General features: G+C 38.1%; 1 protein-coding gene and 1 long non-coding RNA gene across 15 annotated transcripts in view; one reads left to right on the top strand and one right to left on the bottom strand.

Annotated features, from left to right (window-relative positions):
• The window catches only part of MAPKAP1 (MAPK associated protein 1), a 259,089-nt gene that overhangs the window by 30,627 nt on the left and 201,220 nt on the right, over positions 1 to 27,242 (top strand). For 11 of the 13 annotated variants that reach the window (XR_012008291.1, XR_012008292.1, XM_072777940.1 and 8 more), the window contains 2 exons: positions 2,050 to 2,139; positions 15,989 to 16,137. Coding sequence is in view for 8 of the 13 variants with exons in the window: in XM_072777937.1 (XP_072634038.1) it covers positions 2,050 to 2,139; positions 15,989 to 16,137 (239 nt within the window). In the remaining 5 variants the exon portion in view is untranslated. Of the gene's footprint in view, positions 1 to 2,049; positions 2,140 to 15,988; positions 16,138 to 26,288; positions 26,382 to 27,242 lie in introns of those variants that run through there. The other 2 variants (XM_072777941.1, XM_072777939.1) reach the window with 2 other exon arrangements.
• On the bottom strand, positions 23,506 to 26,295 carry LOC140605733 (uncharacterized). 2 transcript variants are annotated; one of them, XR_012008296.1, is made up of 3 exons: positions 25,814 to 26,295; positions 25,348 to 25,641; positions 23,506 to 23,784 (listed from the first exon to the last, which is right to left on the bottom strand). It is a non-coding gene; the product is annotated as an uncharacterized lncRNA (long non-coding RNA). The 2 variants fall into 2 exon arrangements; XR_012008295.1 differs by having other exon boundaries at positions 26,253 to 26,294.

The following is a 27,242-nucleotide window of genomic DNA, read 5'->3' as shown; positions in this document are numbered from 1 at the left end:
TCAGGTTGACATAATAAAGAACCTTTAATACAGAGAGCTGACTAGCCAAGGAATGATGCTGCTGGAGCCATTTTTTTGGCCTTGGAGGGATTGTGGGAGGGTGGGGGGAGGATTGGAGGTAAATAGCTGAATATTTGTTAGGGCTGATTTTAATAGCAATCCCCCTGTTTTTGATATATTATCTTTATTTTCTTAAATTGGTCTCTACCCTTTGATCTTTGTGGCTTGAAAATGCTATTCTTTGGTACATACATATTCAATCATTAGCTTTTAAAAACTTATCAATGCCTATTTTCCAGCTTATGTGTTTTGGAAATCTTTCAAGGGGAATGTGATGAACCAAGGCCTTTACTTAGATAAGTTATTTAGAATCTATAATGTAGTTCTGATATGACAGGGTGTTCTAGGAGATGATTTTTATTAGGTAATCAGAAAATATAATCTCCCCTAATCAGTAGGAGTAACCTGCTAACTCCCAGGAAAAGTAATGGTAGGAGATGTTGTAGATCATAGAAAATATTTACATGTTTATTTTCGTGGTCAAAATGTAAAATGTACTTAAAGAAGTACTGCAGGATACAATATACAGTGCAAGGCATGTTAAGGTTTTGGTTCGGAATTCAGCATTCTGTGACATCTCCAAAGAATAATTTGCTCTCATGATGAAAATAATTAATAGCATTTCCCAGTAGCTCAAAGAACTTTTATCAAAATAGGATTTGAGTGAAGGTTTGAATATAATTTAGAACCATTGATTCTCAGTTCTCTAGCTGAAACTGACTTCCTTTGCAAGTTATTGAGGTGGTATCTTATATGACAGGTTAAATGGATTTCAGAAGGAGAATGCTGCTAAATTGAGAGCTTTCTGATTGTATTACTTTGGCTGTACCCTTCACATTTATTAATTGCAATTGAATGTATTTTCCTTCAATGGAATTTGGTTAGATATAGTGACATTGTCAAAATGCTTTTGCTGGCACAGTTTACATTTATGGCAAGACTAGTTTCAGTATTTCCCTACCACAATGCTAAGGCAGGCGTGTATGTTATCCTACCTTGCAAGAGGTTGAAAGAGAAATTTACTTATTTTTTGTTAGCATTGTTCCAGGATAGGAAGTTGAAGCTAACTTGAGAAATAACATCAATTATGACTTTCTTTTCCATTGTGTTTTTCCTATGCAGTAGTTGTTAATATATGCTGAACAATATTTCTTTAATAAAAGATTGGTTCACTGATTTTTTTTTTTTTTGGTTCACTGATTTTTGAAGGTTGATCAGCCAGTGGTAATATAATCTCACAAATGCATGATTTTAGGTGATGCTTTTGTTGGAATTTCTTAAGATAGCACTTAGATGCAATAATTACAATTGTGGAGTGTCCTAGTGACCAAAGAATGTACTTTTTAATCCTTTCAGCATATCTTAAAATTTTGTATAAGAAAAATTATTCTTTTTAAGATTTGACTAATGTTACGAAGATACAAATCATTTATTTTACTACCTATAAACTGTTTGAGCCCACTGAAGGAAAGCTATGCTAATTTATATAGCTTTGACATTTTATAATTTTCATGATTTTTAGATAAAGGATTTTATATTTAAAACTTTAATAGTCTAGTCTGAGTTCATTTATCTTTAATTTTTGAAACGGGTAGAGTAATTCATAACAGTAATTTTATTCCTGTAATGTAATATTCACTTCAGTTCATTTGTGCATTAAAATTCCTTTAAGACCGTTATTAATGATTTATATAATGAAATGTCATATTAATCACAGAAGTTTTCACATTTTATTATTCTCTTCCATGTTAATACTATCTTTATGATCTCTATTAATGTTTTATATCCTCTAATTTCAATTATAAATCAAGAATATTTTCATGTTTTTGTTGGTATTTGCTTTTCAGGGGTGCCACCTTTAAAATTTTATGACTTTTTCCCTACATGTGCAATATAAAACATCTTTATTCATATAAAGGTAGTTAATTATGTCTTTGTTTATAGTAAACTTTCATTGACAAACTTATAGTTATAATATTTCTTTTCAAGCTCAAAGATTAGAACGACTCCGAAAAGAGAGACAAAACCAGATCAAATGCAAAAATATTCAGTGGAAAGAAAGAAATTCTAAGCAATCAGGTAAATGGAAAAAATTTTAATTGTTAATTTGAGATTTTTATATTTAGTTATATTATTAAATAAGAGCTTTTATTTTTAATTCATCTTTTTAAATCCTCTGAGCAGATACCTCTTGTATTTTGAGCTTTGCTTTCACTTGGGTACATTGGCCCTCTGAAGCCATGTGTTCTTTAGGTCTTGTGTTTTTGGTCACTCTTCATTTTGCATCACAGGAATTGGTGTATATAAGGCATATTTTATACAAACTGTCATGCCAGTATTTTGTTCTTAGAGCCAAGGAATACCTATGGTTTGGATGGGCCTCTGGGTTATAGATTCCTCCTGGCAGTTCCGACCTAGACTTTCCCTTGTCTCATTAGTGGCCAAAATAACAATCTTTTTTGCATATATGCTAATTTTCCCTTTAGCTTAACGAGCATTATGTTGCTGGTATTGTCAGTATTTGTAGTTAGTGTTCATATGGTATTTGTAGTAAAAGCTGGCCATATTACTGATTTTCAAATCTTCAATCTCAGCAAGAAAAAATAAAAAAATCCAAAATGCTATTGAAGTATCTTCTAATGTTTATATTATGTGTCCTAGATTTTCTGTTTTTCTCATTTCAAAAAAATGTCTATACTTTGTCTTCTATGTCTTCTAGCACCTACTACAACTCTGGCATGTAGTAGATGTCCAATTAATTTTTGACTGACTTCATTGCTACATAATATTTATAAAACTAACAATATTAATGATTATTATTATATTAACATCAGTACCTACCTAGTGCTGTTCTAAGCACTTTATGTACATTACCTCCAATGCAGCAATCTTATAAGGTATAGATATTGCTGTTGTTATCAGATGAAACAGAGATTGAGAGAGCTTTAACTTGCTACAGTGATAAGCCTGGAAAGTGGTAGTGCAGTAGAGCTGTATTTTCTCTCTGTCTGCAACTAAAGGCCAATCTCTTCTGCTAAACCATACTATATAAAGTGATTATTGCTTTCTCCTGCTGTGGTTGTAAACTCAAGTGTGCTCAGTGGGTATGATTTTCTTAATGATGGCTTCTAAATGTAGAACCAAAAATCTCATTCACTTCTTTCTTAGGTCTCACTTCTATGACTTCCTATGGTTCTCCTTGAGTATCTATTTAATTTTACTCTTTTTTTTTTTTTTAATTTTTATTTATTTATTGATAGTCACAGAGAGAGAGAGAGGCAGAGACACAGGCAGAGGGAGAAGCAGGCTCCATGCACCGGGAGCCCGACGTGGGACTCGATCCTGGGTCTCCAGGATCGTGCCCTGGGCCAAAGGCAGGCGCCAAACCGCTGCGCCACCCAGGGATCCCTAATTTTACTCTTGATGTGTTAAAAATCTCTCTAGGCTGGCCTTTTCTGTTGATCCAGTTAATACTTCTCTCTTGTGTTTATCACAGACCGAAAACCTTTATATTGTTTATCTTGTCCACTTTCTTCAAATTTATCATGTATCTTAATGCCTTTACTATTAATCTTTTCTTAATGAATATAGAGCCAGTTTATCTAAGCTCATCTCTCCAGCTACCCTTTGTTTTACCTTTCTTACTTCCTTATCTTAAAACAATTACAAATAAATAGGATGAATAGAGCACCTCAGATATAACTGCATCAATCCCCTTTACAATGTGAGAAGTTCTTCAACTTAAATTTTGATACATCTTCCACTTACTCCTTAAAGTCTAATCCACTTTAACTTCTGTTTAGTGTTTCATAGAATGTGCTAGAGAAATAAATAGGCTCCTTTTTGCTTTCATTTGGAGCCATACTGTTCATTATTGGTGTATACTTCTTCCTCAGTTTCCATCCCTCTTATTTCTGTCTCTCGCAGATTTCAGTAATTGACCCTATGATCTTACTGCTAGAAAAGCTCCTTCTTAATATACTTGACCCCTTTTTGAAATATTGACCTTGAGCCAGGCCAGTGAACCCCATCATTGTACAGAGGAATGGTTTTGAATTTTCTGTTCAGCTGGGTTCCACTGTTACCACAGGTTGGCACTCTGGGTGTCCTAAAACGTGTTGGAAAGGTGGAGTCAGCGGTCCAGTAAACATCTACCTGGTAAACTGAGGAGCCACTCTGTTTTTACACAGCTCTCAAGCACATACTCTCTCTTGGCAAGAGATGCCACAGCTAGATCCTTTCGATCTTCATTGAGAATTTTGGTTAGGTAATCATTTATTCATTCCCTCATTCTTTTTCTACTGTTTACATTTTGCTAAAAATCCTTTCATCTGTTTTTTTTATCCTTTATCTTATTCTCTATTAAAAAAATCATTATTATGAATATGATGACCTCCCTTGGAATGTTTTTCTTCCATAGTTATTCTGTCTACATCCTGTCCATCCTTCAAGGTACAGCAGAAATGCAGGCTTTTCATAGAAAAGTTGGAAGGGATTTGAGAAGCTGTCTGGTTCATACCCTGAGGTTCTTTGTGAGCTTACTGAGCCATATGCCCTGAGACCACATGATAAAGATCTTTGTAGTATTTCTGTAGCCAGAACTGCATGGGTAAATGTGAAGGTGGTCATTGGAAGAAACCTTGGCAGGAACAATGTCAAATCAAGCCCTGGCATGCATATATTTATATTTATATTTAAGATTTTATTTTTAAGTAATCTCTACACCGAACGCGGGGCTTTTTTTTTTTTTTTCTCGAACGCGGGGCTTAAACTTAAGACCCCAAAATCAAGAGTTGTGTGCTCTTCCCAACTGAGCTAGCCTGGTGCCCCAAGCCCCAGTATTTTAAATTTTATTGCTTTAAAATGGTGTTGGTAATATGCCTTACAAAATTTATTATCGCTGAGTCATTTAACAAACTTTTCTTCCATATCTTCTGTGTGCATAATAATTCTGTGCTAGGTGATTGGGAAATAAATAATTCCTGCCCTCTAGAAGTTTGAAGTCTAGTAAAAAGACAAAGCTATTTACACATGAATTAAATAATAACTCAGAAATAATGTAGTGTGTATATCAATTATTTATGAATATTCTTGAAGTTTTCTTTATGTCTTTTCTAGTATTGGTTCCCTAAAACAGCAGTTGCCAGATACAATGACTGTAAAAATCAGAAATGCATCCAGAAGTGCATGTTATAATGGCTTCTGTATAAATTTTTGGCCCTACCTGTGGAATTCCTAATTCAAAAGATAGAGATCAGGGTCCATAAGTCTGTATTTTTCAGAAGCTCCCTGGGTGATTCTTAGGAGTAACCAGTGCTGGGGATCACTGGCATATAAATATGCCAGCCACCAAGTTTGTTTCCTCTTCATGCAAATCCAGCAACTTAGCTGTTAATATTTCTGTATTGTATGTGAGAAAGTTGGAGCACAGAGGCTAAGTAACTTTTTCAAGTTACTTACAAATAGTAAGTGGCAAAGCCAGAATTATTCTTCTGGCCAGTCTGACCCCAGAGACTGTAGTCTTTCTACTCTCTCCCATTCTCTTCCATATTATTGGCAGAAAGGAGCTGCCCCTGGAGCTTTGGGTATTGAGGCCTTGTGTTCCCTTGTTCCCTTCCTCCTCTGTGTTAGCAATGGCAAGGGTTGAGGAAAGTTGCCAAGGCCTCTATGTTAAAAGAAAATTTCATTATAGGAAATCTGAAAGAAAATATAAAAATGAAAATAAGCTACAAGTATTCTCACATTCAGAGGAACTGCTTTTGTTAAGATTTTGGTGTATTTTTTCTAGATTCTATTTATATAGATACATATATTTTAAATATTCTAAACATACTTCTTACGATCTTTTTTGTATTTTTTTATATATACCAATAGTACATAAATTGTTTTGTCTTGTCTCCATATTGTTCCTGCACTTTTACATTTCTTATTAAGGTTATTTCCAGATGTTTTGTATTTATGCTACCCTTGTAATTAGCATCTTCTTCCCCATAACTTTCTTACTGCTCTTGTGAAGGAATCTATTGTCTTTATGTATCTGTATATATCTGTTTTGTATCCAGCCACTAACTGAATCCTTACTAGTTCTAATATGTATTCCCATCTTCCTGAATACTATCCTATGTGCTTTTTCATAAGCCTGATGATAATTAAATTTCTAGGCTATTGTTTTTTCAGTTCTCTGTTGGGGACTTCCAACTGTTTATATTGATTAGAACTCTTCAGCTGCAAATGACAAAGAGCAAGTGAAGTTGAAGAGCAGCTTGAAAAAAAAAAAGGCAGGTGGGGGGGATCCCTGGGTGGCTCAGTGGTTTAGTGCCTGCCTTCGGCCCAGGGCGTGATCCTGGAGTCCCAGGATTGAATCCTGCATCGGGCTCCCTGCATGGAGCCTGCTTCTCCCTCTGCTTGTGTCTCTGCCTCTCTCTCTCTCTCTCTCTCTCTGTGTGTCTCTCATGAATAAATAAAATGCTTAAGAAAAAAAAAAGTTTTGTTTTTTTTTTTTTAAAAGAGCAGATTGAAGTTGAGCAACTCAAGAGGTACACCTGTGCCTTGATGAATAGCTTGGAACCAGAAGGAAGAGCTCTCATTACCAGCTCCGGTTTCATTTCTGCTTCTTTGGGCCCATTTGCTCTCTCCTTTCTCCCTCTCTTTTGCCTCCTTATCCTCACAGCTTTTGCCTCCTTATCCCCTACTTTTTCTGCTTCTCTGGTCCATAGTTAATCATTTAACAAGTTTTTATTAAGCTCCTAAAATATGCAAGGACAGCTAGGTACTTGTAGCCTTAGACAATACAGCAGTGAACAAGACAAAGTCCCTGTCTTCATGGATCTTGTGGGGTAGATAGACAATAAACACACCCAGTATTGTCAGAATGGGATAAGTGGCATAGCGAAAAATATAGCCAGGTAAGGGGGAATAAGGAATGCTAGGTAGGAGATTTTGCTATCATTTTTTATTTTTAAAAAAGATTTTATTTATTTATTTGAGAGAGAGAGAGAGAGAGAGAGAGAGAGCAAGGGTGGGGCAGAGGGAGAAGCAGACTCCCTGCCCTGAGAAGGGACCCAAATGCGGGACTTGATCCCAGGACCTGGAGATCATGACTGGAGCTGAAAGCAGCCGCTTAACCAACTGAGCCACCCTGGCATCCTGCTGTTTTATATAGGGTGATCAGGGAAGGAAGGCCTCATTGGAAAGGTGATGCTTGAGCAGTTCTTGAAGGAATAAGCCAGACATATATTGGAAAATGGGCGTCCTAAGATGAAGAACAAGTGCAAAGGTTCTGTGATGGAAGTTTGCCCAGTGTATCCAAAGAATAGAGAAGAAGGATGCTTACTTGCTGACTAGAGTAGAAAAGGGCAAGAGTGGGCTTAGAGAGGTATTGAGAGAGCTGATCATGGAGGATATTGTAAGGAACTTAATTTTTACTCTGGAAAAGGTGATTTGATCTGAGTAGTGATGTGATTGATAAATTACTTACTCCCCCCACCCCTGGTTTAAATTTAAACAGTTTTTTATTATGGAAAATTTCAAACATATGCAAAAATAGAATGGTATCATGAACCCCAAGCTTCAGCAATTATCATGACCAGTCATGTGTGTGTGTGTATGTATGTATGTATGTATGTATTTAGAGAACACTCAAGTGGGGGGGGGATGGAGGGGCAGAAGAAGAAAGAGGGAGAGAGACAATCTCAAGCAGACTCCGTGCTAAGCTTGGAGCCTGACTCAGGGCTCTATCCCATGACCTCTAGATCATGACCTGCACTGAAATCAAGAGTCTGACCCATGAAGGCACCCCTCTCAATTATTTTTAAGCAATCCCATGTACAATATGAAATTATAATTTCATACCTAAATACTTGTGTATTTTTCTAAAGATTTTATTCATTTATTCATGAGAAACACACACACACACACACACACACACACACAGAGGCAGAGACACAGGCAGAGGGAGAAGCAGGCTCCATGCAGGGAGCCTGATGCAGGACTCGATCCCAGGACTCCAGGATCATGCCCCAGGCCAAAGACAGGCACCAAACCACTGAGCCACTCAGGGATCCTCCTACTTGTGTTTTTTTTTTTTAAAGATTTTATTTTTATTTATTCATGAGAGACAGAGAGAGAGGTAGAGACACAGGCAAAGGGAGAAGCAGGCTCCATGCAGGGACCCCGACGTGGGATTCGATCCAGGTTCTCCAGGATCACACCCCGGGCTGTAGGCAGCACTAAACTGCTGCACCATCCGGGCTGCCCTACTTGTGTATTTTTAAATGCATAAGAAAACTGCAGTACTACCACTTTTCCAAAAAATTAGCAGGAATTCTTTGATATTAACAAATATTTCCTTGATTGTCTCAAATGTTTCTTTCTTTTTCTTTTGCCAGTTCATTCAGGTCTAGATGTAAGGTCCACATGTTTGTTTGACGTGTTCCATTTCCTTTTTAATCTGTAGATTCTCCTTTACTTTTTTTCATTGTAATTTATCTAAGAAACTGGGTCATTTGTCCTATTGAATTTCCTACATTCTAGACTTTGCTAATTGTATCTTTGTGGTCTCATTTAATATGTTCCTCTGCCCTCTTTATTTCCTATAAACAGGGAGTTGGATATAAAACTTGCTTAGATTGAAGCTTGATTTTTTGATAAGAATATTCTGTATATACTGATCTAAACTTCATATTGCATCATATCAGGAAATATGGAATGTCTTCTTGTCTTTTTTTGTGAAGTTCAGATTGATGGTAGAATTAGGTGTTGTTCACCCATTATTAAGTTACTCCCATCAGCTTTTCTTCTAATGGTTTTAGTGGCCATTGATGGGCATTACCTAGATGAATTATTTCATCAGAGTTGCAAAATAGTGATTCTAATTTTATCGGTTTTCCTATAAAGAACTTTTCCTACTCTATTATTTGGTTATTCTCAGATATAGTTCCTACAGAAAAGACAGGATAAATGCTTGATTCTTACATACTTCCTTCCGTAGATCTGGCCAGAATTGGCCATTTGTTTAGAGAGTTGGTTCTTTTTTAGTGGTAAATGGCACTGAAAGACCAAAACTTGAAGTCTAGAGATGCTTACTGAATTGTTTTTTTTTGCTTGTAGGCCTTTTAGGGGATAGGGCTCAGAAAAAGATAAATTTAAGAAGAAATACATTGTGAGTTAATGCTGATAATTCCTATATGTATTTAGTATTATAGAGTGTTTACTTTGATTTTATGTTTATGTATTTTTTCTTATGCTGAAAGTCGTGGTTCCAGAATAGAAACATCACTATCATTACTAACACTGTGATTACTAAAAATAGTTTAAGGTTTTTTTTCCCTTTTGATATGTTCCATTAGGGAACATACAAATTGCTGTGTGATAAAGTTACTTAAAATAATTTCTCTCTTTCTAGTTAAAATGCCAACTCAATATTATACTTAGGTTTGTTCATTTCATTTTGCTTTTATTTTTAGAGATTTCACTTCTAATTTTCTTTAATAACTATATAAGACATTTATATGACTCTAAAGTTGAATGCATAAAACAAGGTAAAATCAGAGAAATCTAGCTTCAATTCCTGTCCCTTCTATTATTATAGGTAGTTATCTATCTATCTATCTATCTATTTATTTAGAAAGGATGGGTGGGGGGGCAAAGGTAGAGGGAGAGAGAATATTTTAAGTAGGCTCCATGTCTAGCACAGAGCCCAACTCAGGGTTCTGTCTTAACAACCCTGAGATCATGGCCTGAGTCTAGAGTTGGATGCTTAACTGACTGAGCCACTCAGGTGCCCCTAGATAGTCAATTTAAAAAAGGTTTTGGTTCTTCTGTTCACTTAAATCTCTATATAAGCATATTTATATTCATATTCTTTTTAGGTTAGGGGCTCCTGAGTGGCTTAGTTTGTTAAATGTCTGCCTTCAGTTTAGGTCTTGATCTCTAGGTCCTGGGATTGAGCTCTATCAGGCCCCCTGCTCAGCGGAGAGTCTGCTTCTCCCTCTGCCCCTCCCCTGCTCATGCTCTCTTACACTCTCTCTCTCAAATAAATAAATATAATCTTCAAAAAGAAAGCATACTGTACATACTGTTTTATTCAAAACTTATTTCACTTAGCAACACATTCTGGGAATTACCCTGGTGAATATATAGAGATAAGCTTCATTCCATTTTAAAGCTTCATAGTATTTTGTCACATTGATGTGCTGTAGTTTAGCCAACTAGTTTCCTGTTGAAGGACATTTGGTTATTCTCAGACTTTTGTTGTTGCAAAGCGCTGCAGTGAATAGCCTAATGCATGTGTGTTGTGTTGTATTTTTTTTTTTAAATATTTTATTTATTCATGAGAGAGAGAGAGGCAGAGACACAGGCAGAGGGAGAAGCAGGCTCCATGCAGGGAAGCCTGATGCAGGACTATATCCCACAATCTTGGGATCCTGAGCCAAAGGCAGATGCTCAGGCGCTGAGCTACCCAGGGGCCCCTTTTGTGTTGTATTTTGTTTGTTTTCCCCAGTGTATCTAAAAATCCTCTAGGTGGTATTGTTGGGTCAAAGCGTAAATGTGTGATTTCCCTCAGTATTGCCAAATACCCCTCCACAAGTGTTTTTCTCTTTTCTTTTCTTTTTTTTTTTTAAGATTTTTTTTCCCTAAAGATTTTACTTTTTATTCATGAAAGACATACACACACACACACACCACACACACACACACAGAAAGGCAGAGACAGAAGCAGGCTCCATGCAGGAAGGACTCCAGGATCACATCCTGACCCAAAGGCAGGCACTCAACCACTGAGCCACCCAGGCGTCCCAAAGATTTTGATTTTATAAAAAGATTTTGTTTATTAGAGAGAGACAGAATGAGAGAGAGAGAGAGCATCAGTTGGGGGAACAGGGAAGGGTAGAGGAAGAAGGAGAAGCAGACTCCCTGCTGAATAGGGAGTCCAATATGGGGCTTGATCCCAGGCCTCTGAGATCATGACCTGAGCCAAAGGCAGACGCTTAACTCACTGAGCCACCCAGGCACCCCCATAGGTGTTTTTTCTGTTTTGCCTTCCTCCAATAGTGTGCAGAGTGTTATTTCCCATAGTCATAAACTTTTAGATTTTTGCCAATTTCATAGATGTGGAATAGTATCTCAGCATAATTTTAATTTGCATATTCCTTATTATAAATGTGGTTGAGCATCTTTCCACTTATTAAGAGCCATTTGAATACCTTTTTTTGTGGACATTTCATATTTTTTTGTCCATTTTTCCATAGAGTTGTTGGTCAGTGTCTTCTCTACTTTTAAAATCTTTGTATAGGGTAGCCCGGGTGGCTCAGTGGTTTAGCACCACCTTCAGCTCAGGGTGTGATCACAGGGAGACCAGGGATCGAGTCCCAGAGGGGATGCTTCTTCCTCTGCCTGTGTCTCTGCCCCTCTCTCTCTCTGTGTCTCTCATAAATAAATAAATAAAATCTTTAAAAAATAAAATCTTTGTATAATAGGAAAATTAATTTTTGTTTTTTCCTAGTTTATCATTTTTCTTTTTACTTTGCTAATTTTTTCCTATACAAAGATTTTTATTTTATGTGGTAAAATTGATCAGTTTTCTTCTTATTATGATGTTTACTACTTAACATTTTATTTATTTATTTATTTTTTAAAAGATTTTATTTATCTATTCATCAGAGAGAGAGAGAGAGCGAGAGAGAGGCGGAGGGAGAAGCAGGCTCCATGCAAGGAGCCAGACGCAGGACTCTATCCTGGGTTTCCAGGATCCCGCCTGGGCCGAAGGCGGGGCTAAATTGCTGAGCCACCCGGGCTGCCCAACTTAACATTTTAAAAGATTCCTGTTGGCTGCTGTTGGAAAGAGAGGGGCAGGAGTGGGCCTAGGGGAGGCAAGGGGAGAAACAAGATGTTTGAAGGTGGTGGTAATAATCTAGTGTTGGTAGCTGTGGAAGTGGTTCTGGTTATATCCTGAGATATCTGTTGATGGATAGGATATTAGACATGAGAGAAACAGAAGAGTGGAGATGACTCCCAAGTTTTTGCCTAACACGATTCGGTTACCATTAACTGAGAAGGAGAAGCCTGTGAAAGGGGCAGATTTGGAGGAAGATCAAGAGTTGGGTTATGGGGCAGCCCGAGTGGCTTAGCGGTTTAGCGCCACCTTCAGCCCAGAGCCTAATCCTGGGGACCTGGGATCGAGTCTCACGTCGGGCTCACTGCATAGAGCCTGCTTCTCCCTCTGCCTGTGTTTCTGCCTCTCTCTCTTTCATGAATAAATAAATAAATAAAAAAGAGTTGGGTTATGGACATGTAAACTTCGAGATACCTATTAGACCTCCAAGTGGAGGTATCAAATAGTTGAATATATGAGCCTGTAATTTCAGGGAGTGTTTAGGTCTATGAGTAATTATTTGGGAGCTATCAGCATGTAGAGGATATTTATTTAAGTTTTCCCTTTTTATTCATTTTTTTATTGTGGTATGTTTTCTATATTCTGAAATGTACAGATGTTAAGTGTGCAGTTTGATGACTTATGACAAATATATACACCTGTGTAACTGCATCCCAATCAGGGTATAGAGCATTTCTGTGCCCCAGAAAGTTCCCTTGTCCCTCTTTCTAGTCAGGCTACTCCCCAGAGACAGCTGTTGTTCTGATTTATATTACCACAACTTAGTTTCACCTCAAGTTGATAATATTTAAAGATTTTTTTTTTTAAATTAATGAGTGATACAGAGAGAGAGAGGGAGGCAGAGACACAGGGAGAGGGAGAAGCAGGCTCTATGCAGGGAGCCTGACATGGGTCTTTTTTTTTTTCTTTAATAAATTTATTTTTTATTGGTGTTCAATTTACCAACATACAGAATAACACCCAGTGCTCATCCCGTCAAGTGCCCTCCTCAGTGCCCGTCACCCATTCCCCCCACCCCCCGCCCTCCTCCCCTTCCACCACCCCTAGTTCGTTTCCCAGAGTTAGGAGTCTTTATGTTCTGTCTCCCTTTCTGATATTTCCCACACATTTCTTCTCCCTTCCCTTATATTCCCTTTCACTATTGTTTATATTCCCCAAATGAGTGAGAACATACACTGTTTGTCCTTCTCCGATTGACTTACTTCACTCAGCATAATACCCTCCAGTTCCATCCACGTTGAAGCAAATGGTGGGTATTTGTCGTTTCTACTGACATGGGTCTTGATCCCGGGTTTCCAGGATCAGGCCCTGGCCTGAAGGTGGTGCTAAACTGCTGAGCCACGGGGGCTGCCCTCAAATTGATAATATTTAAAACAGAAGGCTGGATAATCACTAAGAGTGTGAATGTACATAGAGAAAAGAAAAGGCCCAAAAACTATGATTTGAGGAATGCCAAAGATTTGAGGGGAAAATGAGGAATTGGCAAGGAAACCAAGAGTATCCTGCAAGATAGCATGAGAACCAGATGGAATGGAGTCCTAGAAACCAATTGAAAAAGCGGTTTCAAAAAGAAGTGAGTGATGAACTGTTTCAAATGCTGTCACAAGGTCTTGAAAGATGAGGATTCAAAATTTACCCATAGATTTAGCAATAAGGGGGTCATTGGTGACCTAAAAAACTGCTTTCGTGGAGTGATGGGGAAGGGCCTGATTGGAGTGGGTTCCAGGGAATGGGAGGAGAGAAACTGGACAGGAAGAGTATAGTCATTTTGAGGAGGAGAAAGATGGCCTAGTAACTGGAAAGGGAGTAAAGGATCAAAGGAGGATTTATTAGATTTATTTTTATTTACTTGTTTGTTTTAAAAGATTTATTTATTTGGGAGAGAGAGAAAGAGAGTGCATGCATGTAAGCAGGGGGAGGGCCAGAGGCAGGGGGAGAGAAAATCCTCAAGCAGATTCCTTGCCTGCACGAGCCCAACATTTGGCTTGATCCTGGGACCCTGAGATCATGACCTGAGCCAAAAACCAAGAGTCACACGTTCAATTGACTAAGCCACCCAGGTGCCCCCCCCTTTTTTTACTGAGCAGTATTTCAGTATTTTTGTGTGCTTACACAACTAATCCAGTAAGAGAGAAAGCTGAAAATGGGAGAGATTGCTTGAGTGTTGCCCTTGAGTCAGCAAGAAGTCAGCCCTTGAGTGCACAAAGGAGGGGCTGGCCTGAGGTAGGGGCTTAGGCACAGTAATAGGCAAGACAAGTAGAGGTGTAGGTGAGAACATGCAGAAGTTCTCTTTTCGTTGTTTCTATTTCTCTGTGACCCAGGAGGGAGGGAGGGAGGGAGGAAAGAAGGAGGAGGAAGGGAAAAGAAAAGAAGGAAGGAAGAAGGAAGGGTCAGAGGTTGAGGAAAGAGGTCTAAGTTTGAATTAGTGGAGAATGGAATTGCTAATATATCATCACTTCACTCCCAACCTTACTGATAATAGTTGTATAACTTTCATAAGTTACTTATGTTTCCTACACCTCAGTTTGTTCATCATGAGTAGTAACCCATCTCAAAACTTTGAGGACAAGTTGAGAAAACACCTAGCATTGTTCCTGACCCATAGTTGATATTTAATAAGGGGTTATTGTTTTCCAAAGTGTATCAGTGAAACTGTTAATAGATAACATGTGGAATAATACTTGTAATATTTAAAATGCCATGTAATCTAAAACTTTTTCAAATGTGTGCTTAACATTGTCGAACTTACATATATTCAGATTTTGGAATTGGATAGTCAGGTGGCACATTTAAAAAAAAAAATTAGATTCTTTTCTCCTGGTTTGCCACTTAAACTTATAGGACTCAGTTGATAAATTTGTCCTACTGGTTTGTTGAAAAGATGGTTTTATTTACAATTTTAAAAGTTCTAAGTCACTCTTTCAGAGTTCTGTTTGATTTCTCAAAGTTCAGTTTGGCTATGCTCAAGAATGGAATGGGTTTGAACCTATTCATTGTAGATTTTAAGATTTAAGATTGATTTTAAAATTTAAGTATGGAAACTTTCTAATATTTACAAAAATAAAAAGTGTAATAAGTCTTCATGTACTTACCTAGCTACTACCTTAAGTGATACTCAGATTAATATGGGCACTTAAATGATCTTTGAGAAGATATGGAACTAACTTGTCTTGATTCACTAATGAGTAAGAGGTAAAGATTCTGATTTAATAATAATTTAATTTTAATTCCTTCAATCATTATTTTATTCATTGATTTATGCAACAAAATTTATTGAGGGTCAACTTTGTTCATTAGTGCCTAATGGCTAAGAGCCTTGCCTGATTGCAAATCTTGGCTCCGCTATTTACTAGCTGTGTTGTCTAAGGCTAATAAAAGTATTCTAAGTTTCAGTTTCCACACTGTCAAAATTAAGATAATGCTAGTATCTGCCTCATAAGGTTGTTATGAGGAGTAATTGAGATACATTGGCTTGGCTTGCTCAGTAATTGTTAGCTGCTGTTATATTCTTTCTCCTTTTCCTCCTCCTCCTCATCTTTGTCTTCCAGATTTTGTGCTAGGTGTATTAGGGAGTATGAGAGAATTAAGATACAGACCTTCACTTTGAAGAACTAGTATTCCAAAATCCCACAGTATTAGAGCTAGGAGAGATTTTCAAGATTATCTAGTTCAGCAAGCCCAGAGAGCTTTAGTGAAGTGTCCACTATCAACATCTCTTAGTGCCAAAGCCAGGCCAAAGCTCAGGTCACTTAGCTTTGAATGTTCTTGTTAAAGAATGTCTGCTCTGTTGGTTTTACTCTGCCCCACTCCTTAAGCCCTATTCCTCCTAAATTGACCATCCTTACCTATTTCAGGGCTTTGCCTTTTCAGTGTGCAAACATCGAAGTATATATGAAGCTTTTTGCACATATCAGAGCCAAATATGAACACTGGATACTTTCCTTAAGATTCCAAGGAAGACATGCTAGGGAAGGTAGATAGGCTGTCTCTCTGTGTAATCACAAGGACATTTTTTATCTTCCTCTTATATCACAGCCCAGGAGTTAAAGTCACTGTTTGAAAAAAAGTCCCTTAAAGAGAAACCGCCAAGTTCTGGAAAGCAGTCAATATTATCTGTACGACTGGAGCAGTGCCCTCTGCAGCTGAATAACCCCTTTAATGAGTATTCCAAGTTTGATGGCAAGGTAAGTAAAAATAAAATTTTGTCTTTTTAAATAAAACCTCAGTTGAGTGGAATTGTTTTGTTGTATTATTATTATTAGATTCAGGGTTTCAAAAATGACTCTAAGTAATCATAGAATGTCATTCGCATTTTCTATGACCAAGGATATGAAAAGGTCTGAATTTGGGCTTAATATCGTTTCCACAGTGGTATGTTCAGGGATTAAGACAAAAATCGCCTTGAGATATTTGGATGTTTTTTTTTTTTTTTTTTCCTGTTTCATCTTCCAAGTATACTTGAGGTTTTGGGTTAGTTGGGTTGTGATTAATCAAGGCCTGATTGTGTTGGGAACGCTTTGGAAGTGATTCTGGGAGGCAATTTGCATTGTTTTGGTCTGATTCTTTATTATAACTGTAGAAATTGTTGAGGTTAAAGCTTTACTTTAGAGTTCTCGACTGTTGTTTCTATGTTAGTATTTCATTGTAGGGACTCTTGTTTGACACTCATTATGCAAGATGACTTTATTTTTTTCTGTTCTAAGAATTTGCAGTTTTAAAATTCAAACATGTCTATTTGCCTTTTAGGAAAATGGCCGCTGTTTTAGGCGGAGCCTAGTTCCACTTGCAGCACCCTCTCTCCTCACATTCCCTGCCATCGAAGCTGAGCTGAGCTGCTTTCAGGAGACAGTAGCAGTTGATTTTTATATTTATTGCCATGATATTGCTGTCTGGTAGTGGCCTGGGGATGCTGAGTGATAGCTTGTTGCCTAGAGAGGTTGTGTACAATTTGTCTTACTTTAACACCACTGCAATTAATAAACACAGCTCTTTGCTTATGTTTGCATTTTTTCATATTCAACTTCTGGTTATGTGCTGGTTCTGTCAGTAGTCACCTTTGAGCAAGGATATGTTTTTTCTTCGAAACACTTTTACCTCATAAGGTTCAGCATGTTTCATAGGTTTAAGTAAGCATGTATGGCCATGGGCAAGTGAGGTTATTGATGTTGGTGAGAAAGGAGAGCCAAGAGCTAGAAACAAAATGTATAAGTTACATAAGATACTAATCTGCTCAGGAGTTGCTTTCAAAAAAATCTGAAAGTGCTTTTAGTAAATGAGAGATTGTATTGATGTAAAGCTTCTCTTTAACCTGCCCCTGCCGCAACTGCAACTCCGCAACTCAGCAACTCCCGCAACTCCCAACTCCCATTTCTTCTTGTGGAATGTAGCAAAGAGAAGAAAAGGTCCCACTAGGGGACAGGAATGTCAGTCTCTGGAAAATAGAGATTTGGACTGTAGGTTTTTTTTTTTTTTTAAGATTTTATTTATTTATTCATAGACACAGAGAGAGAGGCAGAGACACAGGCAGAGGGAGAAGCAGGCTCCATGCAGGGAGCCCGATGTGGGACTCGATCCCGGGTCTCCAGGATCACACCCCAGGCTGCAGGCGGCACCAAACCGCTCCGCCACCAGGCTGCCCCCCCCCCCTTTTTTTAATACTACAGTTGATTCATTTAGATATGTGAAAGCTATTGGTATTAGGTTACATGGCTGGAATTTACTTGCTTCTGTTGCCTGATACCATCTCATTGTTTGAGGACATAATTGCTGGAATAATTACTATGTAAATATACTTTGATGCCAACAAAATAGCACAGATCTTTTAAAATGTTATGTCTTAGAATTCTTATTATACCATTAGATTTCATTTTATATAAATTACTTAGCTTTGGATTTGACAGAAAGTTGTCAGGTATCCTTGGTATATATCTAACTTTGGAGTGGCAAGGAGAAATAAAAAAAATAATATGAAGAAGCCATTTCCTCAGTCACAAAGGAATTACTTTTGCTAGATATGTTTACACTTAAGGCTCTCAATGCTTTTGTCATATCAAATCTGTTTGTAATCAGTAAAGGATATGCACATGGAGCAGTCACCATTACACTTTGATTAAGAAAGATTTATATATTGATAAGTCTATCTGGTAATGGTGGTGCTATTTTATTATTATCTTCCATATTACAAATGCTAAAATACAATTAAACCCTTGTTCTCATCTATTATTTAATATTGATGCATTTGGCAGATATGTAATGAAAGTGGCTAATATTTGAAGGATATTGTACTGTACATATTAAATTAGTCTTTATCTTTGTGAAATGCATCAATATGATATTCAATGACATCTCAATGATTAATAGAGAATTATACTTGAGTCAAGCCTTTTTGTAACCTAGAAATTAAAATGACTATTCAAATAACACCTCAAAATGATCAAATTAGCATTTTGTGATTGCATAATAATGGGATTGTAGTAGTTATAACAGCACCATGGCTGCCTCTAGAGTTAAGATCATGTCAACCCCTTGATAATAAAGCCTTTTCTGTGAGAGTCGACTTTAATAATTTCCAGATTGATTCTTCCCATAAATCATTTGACGTTCAGCACTAAATTTTTGTTACTGTTGTAACTTAAAATTATTTTATTTTTATTCAGCTCATATTTAAGAAGTGAAATGAGTGTCCTGTTTTAATGATTCACCATCTTGTCATTGAACCCCATGCTTTTTACCTCAAATCTAAGAGGTTTTTTTTTATTTTTTAAAGATTTTTAAAAAATTTACTTATTAATAGAGACACACACACACACACAGGCAGAGACACAGGCAGAGGAAGAAGCAGGCTCCATGCAGGGAGCCCGATGTGGGACTCCATCCAGAATCTCCAGGATCACGCCCTAGGCTGCAGGCGGCGCTAAACTGCTGCGCTACTGGGGCTGCCTTTTTTTTTTTTTTTTTAGGAGTTTTTTATGTATTTTGATAGTCCCCCTTTTTTTTCCCTGCAAAGGTTTGTTAAAGCCACTAAGATATGTACAGTTTTTTCCCCGTACAGTTATTCACAGTGCTTTTCTTGGGAATAACGCTTGCCTTATTTACATAATTAACTGAGTTGCCTAGGTCTCTTGGGCAAATGGTACATAATTGGGGAGAGAAGGGGACAGAGAAGAGTTTGGGGTCTAATTAAATATGCTAAAAAACTACTTAATTATGTATTTCCTCAAGAGACTAACTGCTGTGAAATCCTCCTTAAGATTAAACTAGCATTAGGTTTGAAAAAAGTATTTTGTTTTTGGTATGGCTTTATAATTACATTGTAGGTAAGCCAGCATATCTAATGTCTTTAATGGTTTGTGTAGACTGGATTGTTGTTGGTTTTAGTGAATCTAAGGGTAAGCATCTCTTAGCTATTGTGCTAAATGAAAGTGAATACTTCCGAATAATTTTTAGTTCCTATAGCAGGTTAATAATTTCATTTTTAAAAATTGTGACTGATGAATAATTTTTTGGAAGCTTACAGTTGAGAGGGAAAGCCTGTGTTTAGGCATATGCTTTATTGTAATTTTAATAGTTTTTTGGATTGGTTTCTTACTATGTTTATATTATTTTTTTGGTAAATTGACGAGGCTATCTTGACCTGTTTTTGATTTGTTGATTATTAGTAACTCTGTTTGCTAATCATTTGAAAAAAATCCAAAATAGAATGCACATGGTTTTAGGGAATGCTTGGTCGTATAGGGCAAAACCAGCTCAGCCGTCTGCCTGCATTTTTTGAGCTTGTTGAAAATAGGACCTCAAATAGACTAATTACTAACACAAAATCTTTGTTCTAGAGATTGAGAAAATCAGAAAATTTCTTGTGACAGTCCTGACTTCACTGTATGGGGATATGTTGGGTGTGATAAGGAGTTGCTTTGAGGTGATGAAGGAGTGGGCTCTACTGATAAATGAACACTCAGCACTGATTTAAGTATCCCTGAATGTGGATTTCTGCCCTTTCTACCTATCTCAGATAAGGTCATGTTTTTCCAAGTATCTATCCCTTTCCATTCCATGGCTTATCACTTACATAAGAAACTTTTGCTAGTATGTCACCACTATTCTGGTTAAACTGAGTTTACAAATACTATCATTGTTAGTAGACCAATATAATTTTATTTTATTTTTTACTTATTTATTTACCAGAAGATTTTATTTATTTACTTGAGAGAGAGAGCAGGGAGCCTGATGGGGGGATCAGTCCTAGGATCCCAGGATTATGACCTGAGCTGAAGACAGACACTTAACCAACTAAGCTACCCAGGCACCCCTTATTTTATTTCTTTAAGTAGGCTCCAAACCCAACTCGGAACACAAACCAGGGCTTGAACTCACAGCCCTGAGATCAAGATGTGAGCTGAGATCCAGAGTCAGCTGCTTGACCAACTGAGCCACCGAGGCACCCCCATTATAATTTTATTATTTTATTTTATTGAATTTTATTTTATTTTATTTTATTTTATTTTTTTTATTTTAAGATTTTATTTATTTGAGAGAGAAAGAGAGGCATACAAGCAGGGGGAGCAGCAGGGAGAGCAAGGAACAGACTCCCTGCCGAGCAGGGACGCCCCCCCTCCCCCCCAACTCAGGGCTCCATTTCAGGACCCTAAAATCATGACCGAAATGGAAGGCAGCCACTTAACCAACTGAGCCACCCAGGCTCCCCCCACCCCCGCCCAATTAGAATTTTAAATACCATTTCCTGTTAATATAGTTACTAACAAAGAAATGATATTATCAGTTGTGATGTCTTGATCAGGTTTCCCATCTCTCCAAACCTCAGTTTCTTTACCTGTAAAAGAAATGGGTGATCCTTCCTCACAAGGCTGATGATACCATCAAATAGGATAATACTAGGATAGAGCACCTAACACAATGAGGAGCAGTGTAATTTACTTTGTGACCTATTTTGTAGTAAGACTTGAGTTGGAATCCTGACTCCACCACTTAACACTGTGACCTCAGGATAATTACTTAACCTCATGAAGCTCCAGTCCTCATATGTGGGTTGAGATGATGATAATATAGCTTTCTTGTGAGGATTAATTGAGGTAAGGTCTGTTTACCAAGACATGTAGCACATAATAGGAAGCACTCAACAAATATCTTACTTCTGCCCCTCTTTCTTTGTAAACGATGAGGGCCAGTGATGCTGTCTCTTCTATGTACTTCATTAGATTATTGACAGGATTGAGTGAGAGGAAATGTGTTCTTAAAACCAGGAGTTTAGAATAGCATCGTTAAATAAGATGTGCAGCAGACAGGGTGAAGGTGATCTGTCTGAAGTTCAAGGAGTCCAGTGAGGTTTGACCTTTAACTTTATTTTTTTTAAAGATTTTACTTATTTATTCATGAGAGACACAGAGAGAGAGAGAGGCAGAGGGAGAAGCAGGCTCCATGCAGGGAGTCCGATGTGGGACTTGATCCTGGGACTCCAGGATCACGCCCAGGGCCGAAGGCAGGCGCCAAACCACTGAGCCACCCAGGGATTCCCCGCTCACCCCCCACCACCCCCCCCCCCCCCCCCCGTGCCCTTTTTAAAATATTTTATTTATTTATTCATGAGAGACACACAGAGAGAAACCTTTAACTTTAAATAGGAAGATTGAGTCAACTAATTATTTCCTATTTCCTTTTTTTATTTTTATTTTTAAACATCATATGAGAAGGTGGTTCAGTATTAGTCATTGCTTGGCAGTTTACTAAAATGTTAAATATTGGGATCCCTGGGTAGCTCAGGGGTTTAGTGCCTGCCTTCAGCCCAGGGCGTGATCCTGGAGTTCTGGGATTGATCCCCACATCAGGCTCTCTGCATGGAGCTTGCTTCTCCCTCTGCCTTTGTTTCTCCCTCTCTCTCTCTCTCTCTCTCTGTCTCTCATGAATAAATAAATAAAATCTTTAAAAGATAAAAAAATAAAATGTTAAATATTTATTTGACTTACCTAAATTCTACTCTAAACATAAGGAGAATATTTGCCTTAACAAGTGGCTTAAAAAAGTAGAACCTGTTCTTGTTCATATAGACAACTGTGACTTTGATTGTGTTAACTTATTAGAAAGTAACCATTTCTCTGTTAGAAACTGTTTTAACTGGAGCTGCAGAGAGCATGGGGGAAGGGATAATTCATGAGTGCTAATTGCTTGGCTGTTAATTTTCATAAGTGTTGATAGAAGCAGTTCCTTAAATTAAACTTTGTTTAAAATGTATCAGGGGAAATATTCCACAATGTCGAGCCTGAAGTGAAAATTAATATGAATGCTGTGGCAATTAACACATACTGGTTAATAGCTTTTAGCAGCATTTTGGGATGATAGTCCTTAAATACATTTTTGCATGCTGCTCTTGTTTCAGCATTGTTCCAGTCTATGTCTGGATAATTATGAACAAATTTTTTCTACAATCATTGGCATTAAATAGCTCTCTTCAAAGAAAGTCACTTAAAACTTCTCAGAAAAGCATGGAGCCACTGAGAAATGTGGCAAACTCAGAAAAGGTCAGCGAATTGAAATTATGTTTAAAAAAATTCCCTCAAGAGGAAAATGCTCCTCATTTGAACTTGGAATATTTGCTATTATAATGTGAATGGTCTCCTCTAATACGTTAAGCGATTTTAGTTCAGGGTCTCTTTCCAAAAAAATTATAGTCTGGACTTTATTGCCGGTTATGATTCTAGACAGCAGCTTTTGCTTAGGGCTGCCTGAGTTGCCGTATAGCTTTGAGCCTGCCTAAGAGCCTCTGGCTTTTGAGTGTCTTTCTTTTCTTCCCCTCAGGTTGACCAGCCCCCAACCCTTTTGGGGAAAAGTCTCTGGGGTTTACTTGCTTTGTGCCCATTGAGAGAGAATATAAGACTGTTTTGAATTAGAGCATTTTAAACTAGGAGCTGTATGTCCTGCTCTTTCACTTGCTTCTTTTTACATACCTTTTTATTTTTATTTTTTAAAGATTTTATTTATTTATTTGAGAAAGAGAGAGCATAAGGGGGAAGAGCAGGCTCCCGCTGAGCAGGGAGCCCAATGCAGGATTTGCTCCCAGGATCCTGAGATTATGTATGACCTTAGCTGAAGGCACATACTTAACCAACTGATCTACCCAGGCGCCCCATTACATACCTTTTTAAGAAAGGAGAGTAAGTCCTAGTATCATTTTAGCAGTTACTCTCTCGGCGTCTTATCTGTGACTGTATTTTGGTAGTCTTCTTTTTCACAGACTAGTTTTTATCAGTCTGTTCTGTTTCTAAAGTAAGATATTAGATATTCACTACCTCTTTACACATTATGGTATACTAATTGAAGTACCAAATTCACTAATTTAAAAACATCTTTTAATGAGATTATTTCCTCTTTACATAGTGTTAGTGCACTTTTCTTCCTGTTGCTTGACATCATACTGAATATCCCAAGGAGAGATTTGGGGATTTCTGTATGGGTGGCATTCAAAATGAATTAAATAGAAATCTTACAATGAAAGATAGTGTTTTCAGCATTCTGCTCTGAAGTTTTAAATTCTCAGGACTGAGTTCTTTTTTAAAGGATTTTATTTATTTATTTGATACACAGAGAGAGCACAAGAAGGGGAAGCGGGAGAGGGAAGCAGGCTCCCTGCTGAGCAGGAACCCAGGGCCCTGGGATCATGACCTGAGCCAAAGGCAGATACTTAACCAACTGAGCTACCCAGGTACTCTGAAGATTAAATTCTTAAAACTAGCATACTCCATTCTGAGGTCTTTCTCTCCAGGCCTTGTTTCTGCCAGTCTATAGAGGCTTCCTCTGGTTGTGGAGCAGTCTTCTAGAAATTCCTGTCAGAGGTAGAATTGACCATTGGTTTTAGAGATTTTTCAAAGGCAGGTAGAATTTTGCAATAGAAAGAACATATTTGTCAGGCTTGAATTAGAATTCCAACTTTGCTATTTACTTGTTGGGTGATATCAGGCAAATCAATTTACCTTTTTTTTTTTTTTTTAAAGATTTATTTGTTTATGAGAGAAGAAAGAGAGACAGCATGAGCAGAAGGGCCAGAGGGAGAGAGAGAGAATCCCAAGCAGACCACACTGAGTGCAGAGCCAGTGTGGGGCTTGATCCCAGGACCCCAAGATTATGACCTGAGCCGAAACCAAGAGTCAGATGCCCAACTGTGCCACCCAGGGGCCCCTTATTTTACCTTTTTGAGCCTGTTTTCGTATGTATAAAATGAAGTTAATGTCATTTTTCAATGTTGTCACAAGGATTTAACGAAAATGGGAAATGCATACATAGCAAAGTGCCTGGTACCTGGCCATTGCTAAGAGATTTATTAGTTTCTTTTCATTTTACCATAGTACCATTCATTTGTTTCATATTTAGTGAGGGCCTACTACATACTAGACTCTGTTAAGTAGAATCTGGATTCAGTGGTAAGCAAAAACATACCTGGTTTCTGACCTCATGGAACTTTTTCTCTTGGCAGAAGGTAGATGTTATGTAAACAATCCCCTAACTGAATGCAAAATTGCCATAATAGTATAATCCCAACTAATTAGTTACTAAGTACCAGGAGAGGTAGTTGGAGCCTTCAGAGCATTATCATAGGGGCATCTGACCTAGTCTAAGGGGTCAGAGTTGGTATCCCTGTGAAGGTGACTCGATATGAGAAGTGAAGGATGAATAAGAGCTAACTAGATGATGAAGGGGAAGAAGAAAGGACAAATGGAGGGTCTGAGGCAAGGGGTAGCTTGGCAGTTTTGAGGAACTGAAAGAAGGCTGTGTGACTGGGGCCCTAGGGTGAGGTAGGATGTGGTACAAGGTAAAGCTGCAGGGGCCAGACCATGTAGGTCTGGTGGAAGTGTCCTCTTTAACCTTAGAATATTGGCAAGCCTTGGACAAGTTTAAATGAGGAGGTAAGGTAATCAGATTTGTGTTTTGAAAAGATCACTGGAGCTGTGCTGAAGGGAATATACCTAAGAGGGTTTGTGAGGCCAGAGAGACCAATCAAGAAACTTTTTGCAGTGGTCCAGTTGGGAGAGCTGGTAACTTGGACTTACTTATTGGTAATATAGAAGGAGGGATGAATTCAAGAGATATTTAGTAAGTAAAAATGGTAGGAGTGTTAAGGAATAGAGGAGAGAGGGGTTTCAAGGACAATATCCTGATCTGCTTCTGGCTTGAAGAACTGAATGGATGATGATTCCGTCCTTGAATTAGGAAGTGCTGAGGGGTGCCTGGGTGGCTCAGTTAGTTAAGTGTCTGACTCTTGATCTCAACTCAGGTCTTGATATCAGGGTTGTGAGTTATAGCCCTGTGTTGGGCTCCATGCTGGATATGGAGCCTACTTTTAAAAAAAAAGGTAGCACTGAAACAGGGCCGAGGATGAGACAAGATATTACCTTTGTGAGCTGGTTTGGGCCTGGTGACTGTAGATCACAGCTTCTTACCATGTCTTTGAAGACACTACACAGTTTTGGTGGGGTGAGAGGTGTGCAGTGTACTCTGCTTGTTTGGTTTGTATTTGGGGCATCTGAGGCTGGGGCCTTTGAGGTGGGAGTAACCTGGGAGCCAGGAGCCTCTTTGTTCCCACTTCACAGACAGCTTTGGAACTCTGGCTAAGAAATTGCCCAGGAAGTTGGTACCTATTCTCTGAAATGGGCTGTACTCTGAGATGCTCAGCTCAGCTCACCAGGCTGTTAAGAGAAAATGAGAGAGTAATTTTAGATGAGGCAGATGCCAGGTGTCATTTAAGAAAATATGTTGATTGTAATTCTTGGAGTTTAGAAGAGTAAGAGGTAACACATGGACATGTTTTTATTATAAGATTACTGCTCTAGTCTATCTTCTTCCTAGCTAATTAATTACCAGATTAGCAGATGAAATCTGATTGAAATCTATATCAAGCACTGAAGTTCCAGGGAAAGCTTAGGAGACAATCCTTGTAGGGGTAGTGAGGCTAGGCATGGGGTGGGATTTTACACTGAGTATCCTCATATGGGACGCCTTGCTCGTATAATTTGCAGTAGAGAGATTTCCTTGTCCTTCAAAGTACTAAGCCCTGATTTTACTGTCTTGAAGAGAACTCTACAGAGAAATCAAATGACAGCTTAGGGTCACTCAGCTGGGCATAGAGTCTAAGTATTCTTATTTTCAGAGATTTTTATTTTCATTCTTAATGACGTTCCTATTTACAAAATGGAAACTCAAGTTCTAGGACTAGAAATCCACATGATAGAACATGGGTGTGGAATCAGAAGATGTGGGTTTTAGCCCTGGTCATGCTCTGGGGTCTGGGACAAGTCACCTCCCATCTCTAAGCCTCAGTTTCTGCCTATTTAGAATGAAGAACTTAGCTTGGATGATCTCTTGGATTTCTCTTGGCTTTAAGGTTCCATCATTTTGTGATTGGGGAGGTGATTGACATCAGTGACATGTAGGTTATAGATGAGAAAACTTGAACTCTTGAAGTTTTGATCTTTTCATGTATGTTGGTACTTTCCTCTTTTAATTGATTGTAACAAAGCTGTGATGTAAGGAGTGTTACCTCCATTTATAGGTGAGAACACCGAGGCTCAGAAAGAAGTGATGTACTCAGGGGTACCCCACTAGTATGTGGCATAGTGGGTGTTCAACTCCATTTTCCTTACTCTAGTACCACAGTTGTTTTTCCTACACTCTTTTACAGTCATTGTTATAGAGAAAACAAAAAACTGTTAATAATTGAAAAAATTTAAAATTTAAAAACAAAATTTTCCCTTTACCAGTGCACGTGAAATCTGTCAGGTGTGTCTGTTGAGTAAGTTACTGCATCTTGTAAGCCTCAATTTTCTTATACGTAAAAAAAGAAGTGAGTTACTGGGGCTGGGAAACAGGACAGTGCCTCATACATAGAATGTAGTGTATGTCCCACAAATGCTTTTTTATTTCCACTGCTCTTCCTGGTGTGCAGAGTGGATTCATTTGTCTATCCAGCCAAGAAATTATTTACTAATCATCTATACTGTACTGGTTCGTTTCAAACATTTATTACATACTGGCTCTGTGCTAGACACTGATAAATAGGACAGGACTAACTGCCTTGGAGGAGTTTGAAGTAAGAGTAGCCGTATGGCCAACCGTGGGGGAACCATACTTCACAGTGCCTTGTGGTGGGGGGTGTGACAGTGGTCTGTGACATCAGGTGCATGAAGCAGATGAAGAGACCCAGGTATAACTAACTGTAGAGTAAATGTGGTTGGTAGTGTAGTAGAGATCTTGGGAGTGTGGAGGCAGCAATGATGTTCATCCAGTTTAT

Source organism: Canis lupus, chromosome 16, assembly GCF_048164855.1.
Source record: "Canis lupus baileyi chromosome 16, mCanLup2.hap1, whole genome shotgun sequence".
In the NCBI taxonomy this organism is placed as follows: domain Eukaryota; kingdom Metazoa; phylum Chordata; class Mammalia; order Carnivora; family Canidae; genus Canis; species Canis lupus.
The sequence above is the reverse complement of the archived record's forward strand: the minus strand, read 5'-3'. Positions and strand labels throughout refer to the sequence as shown.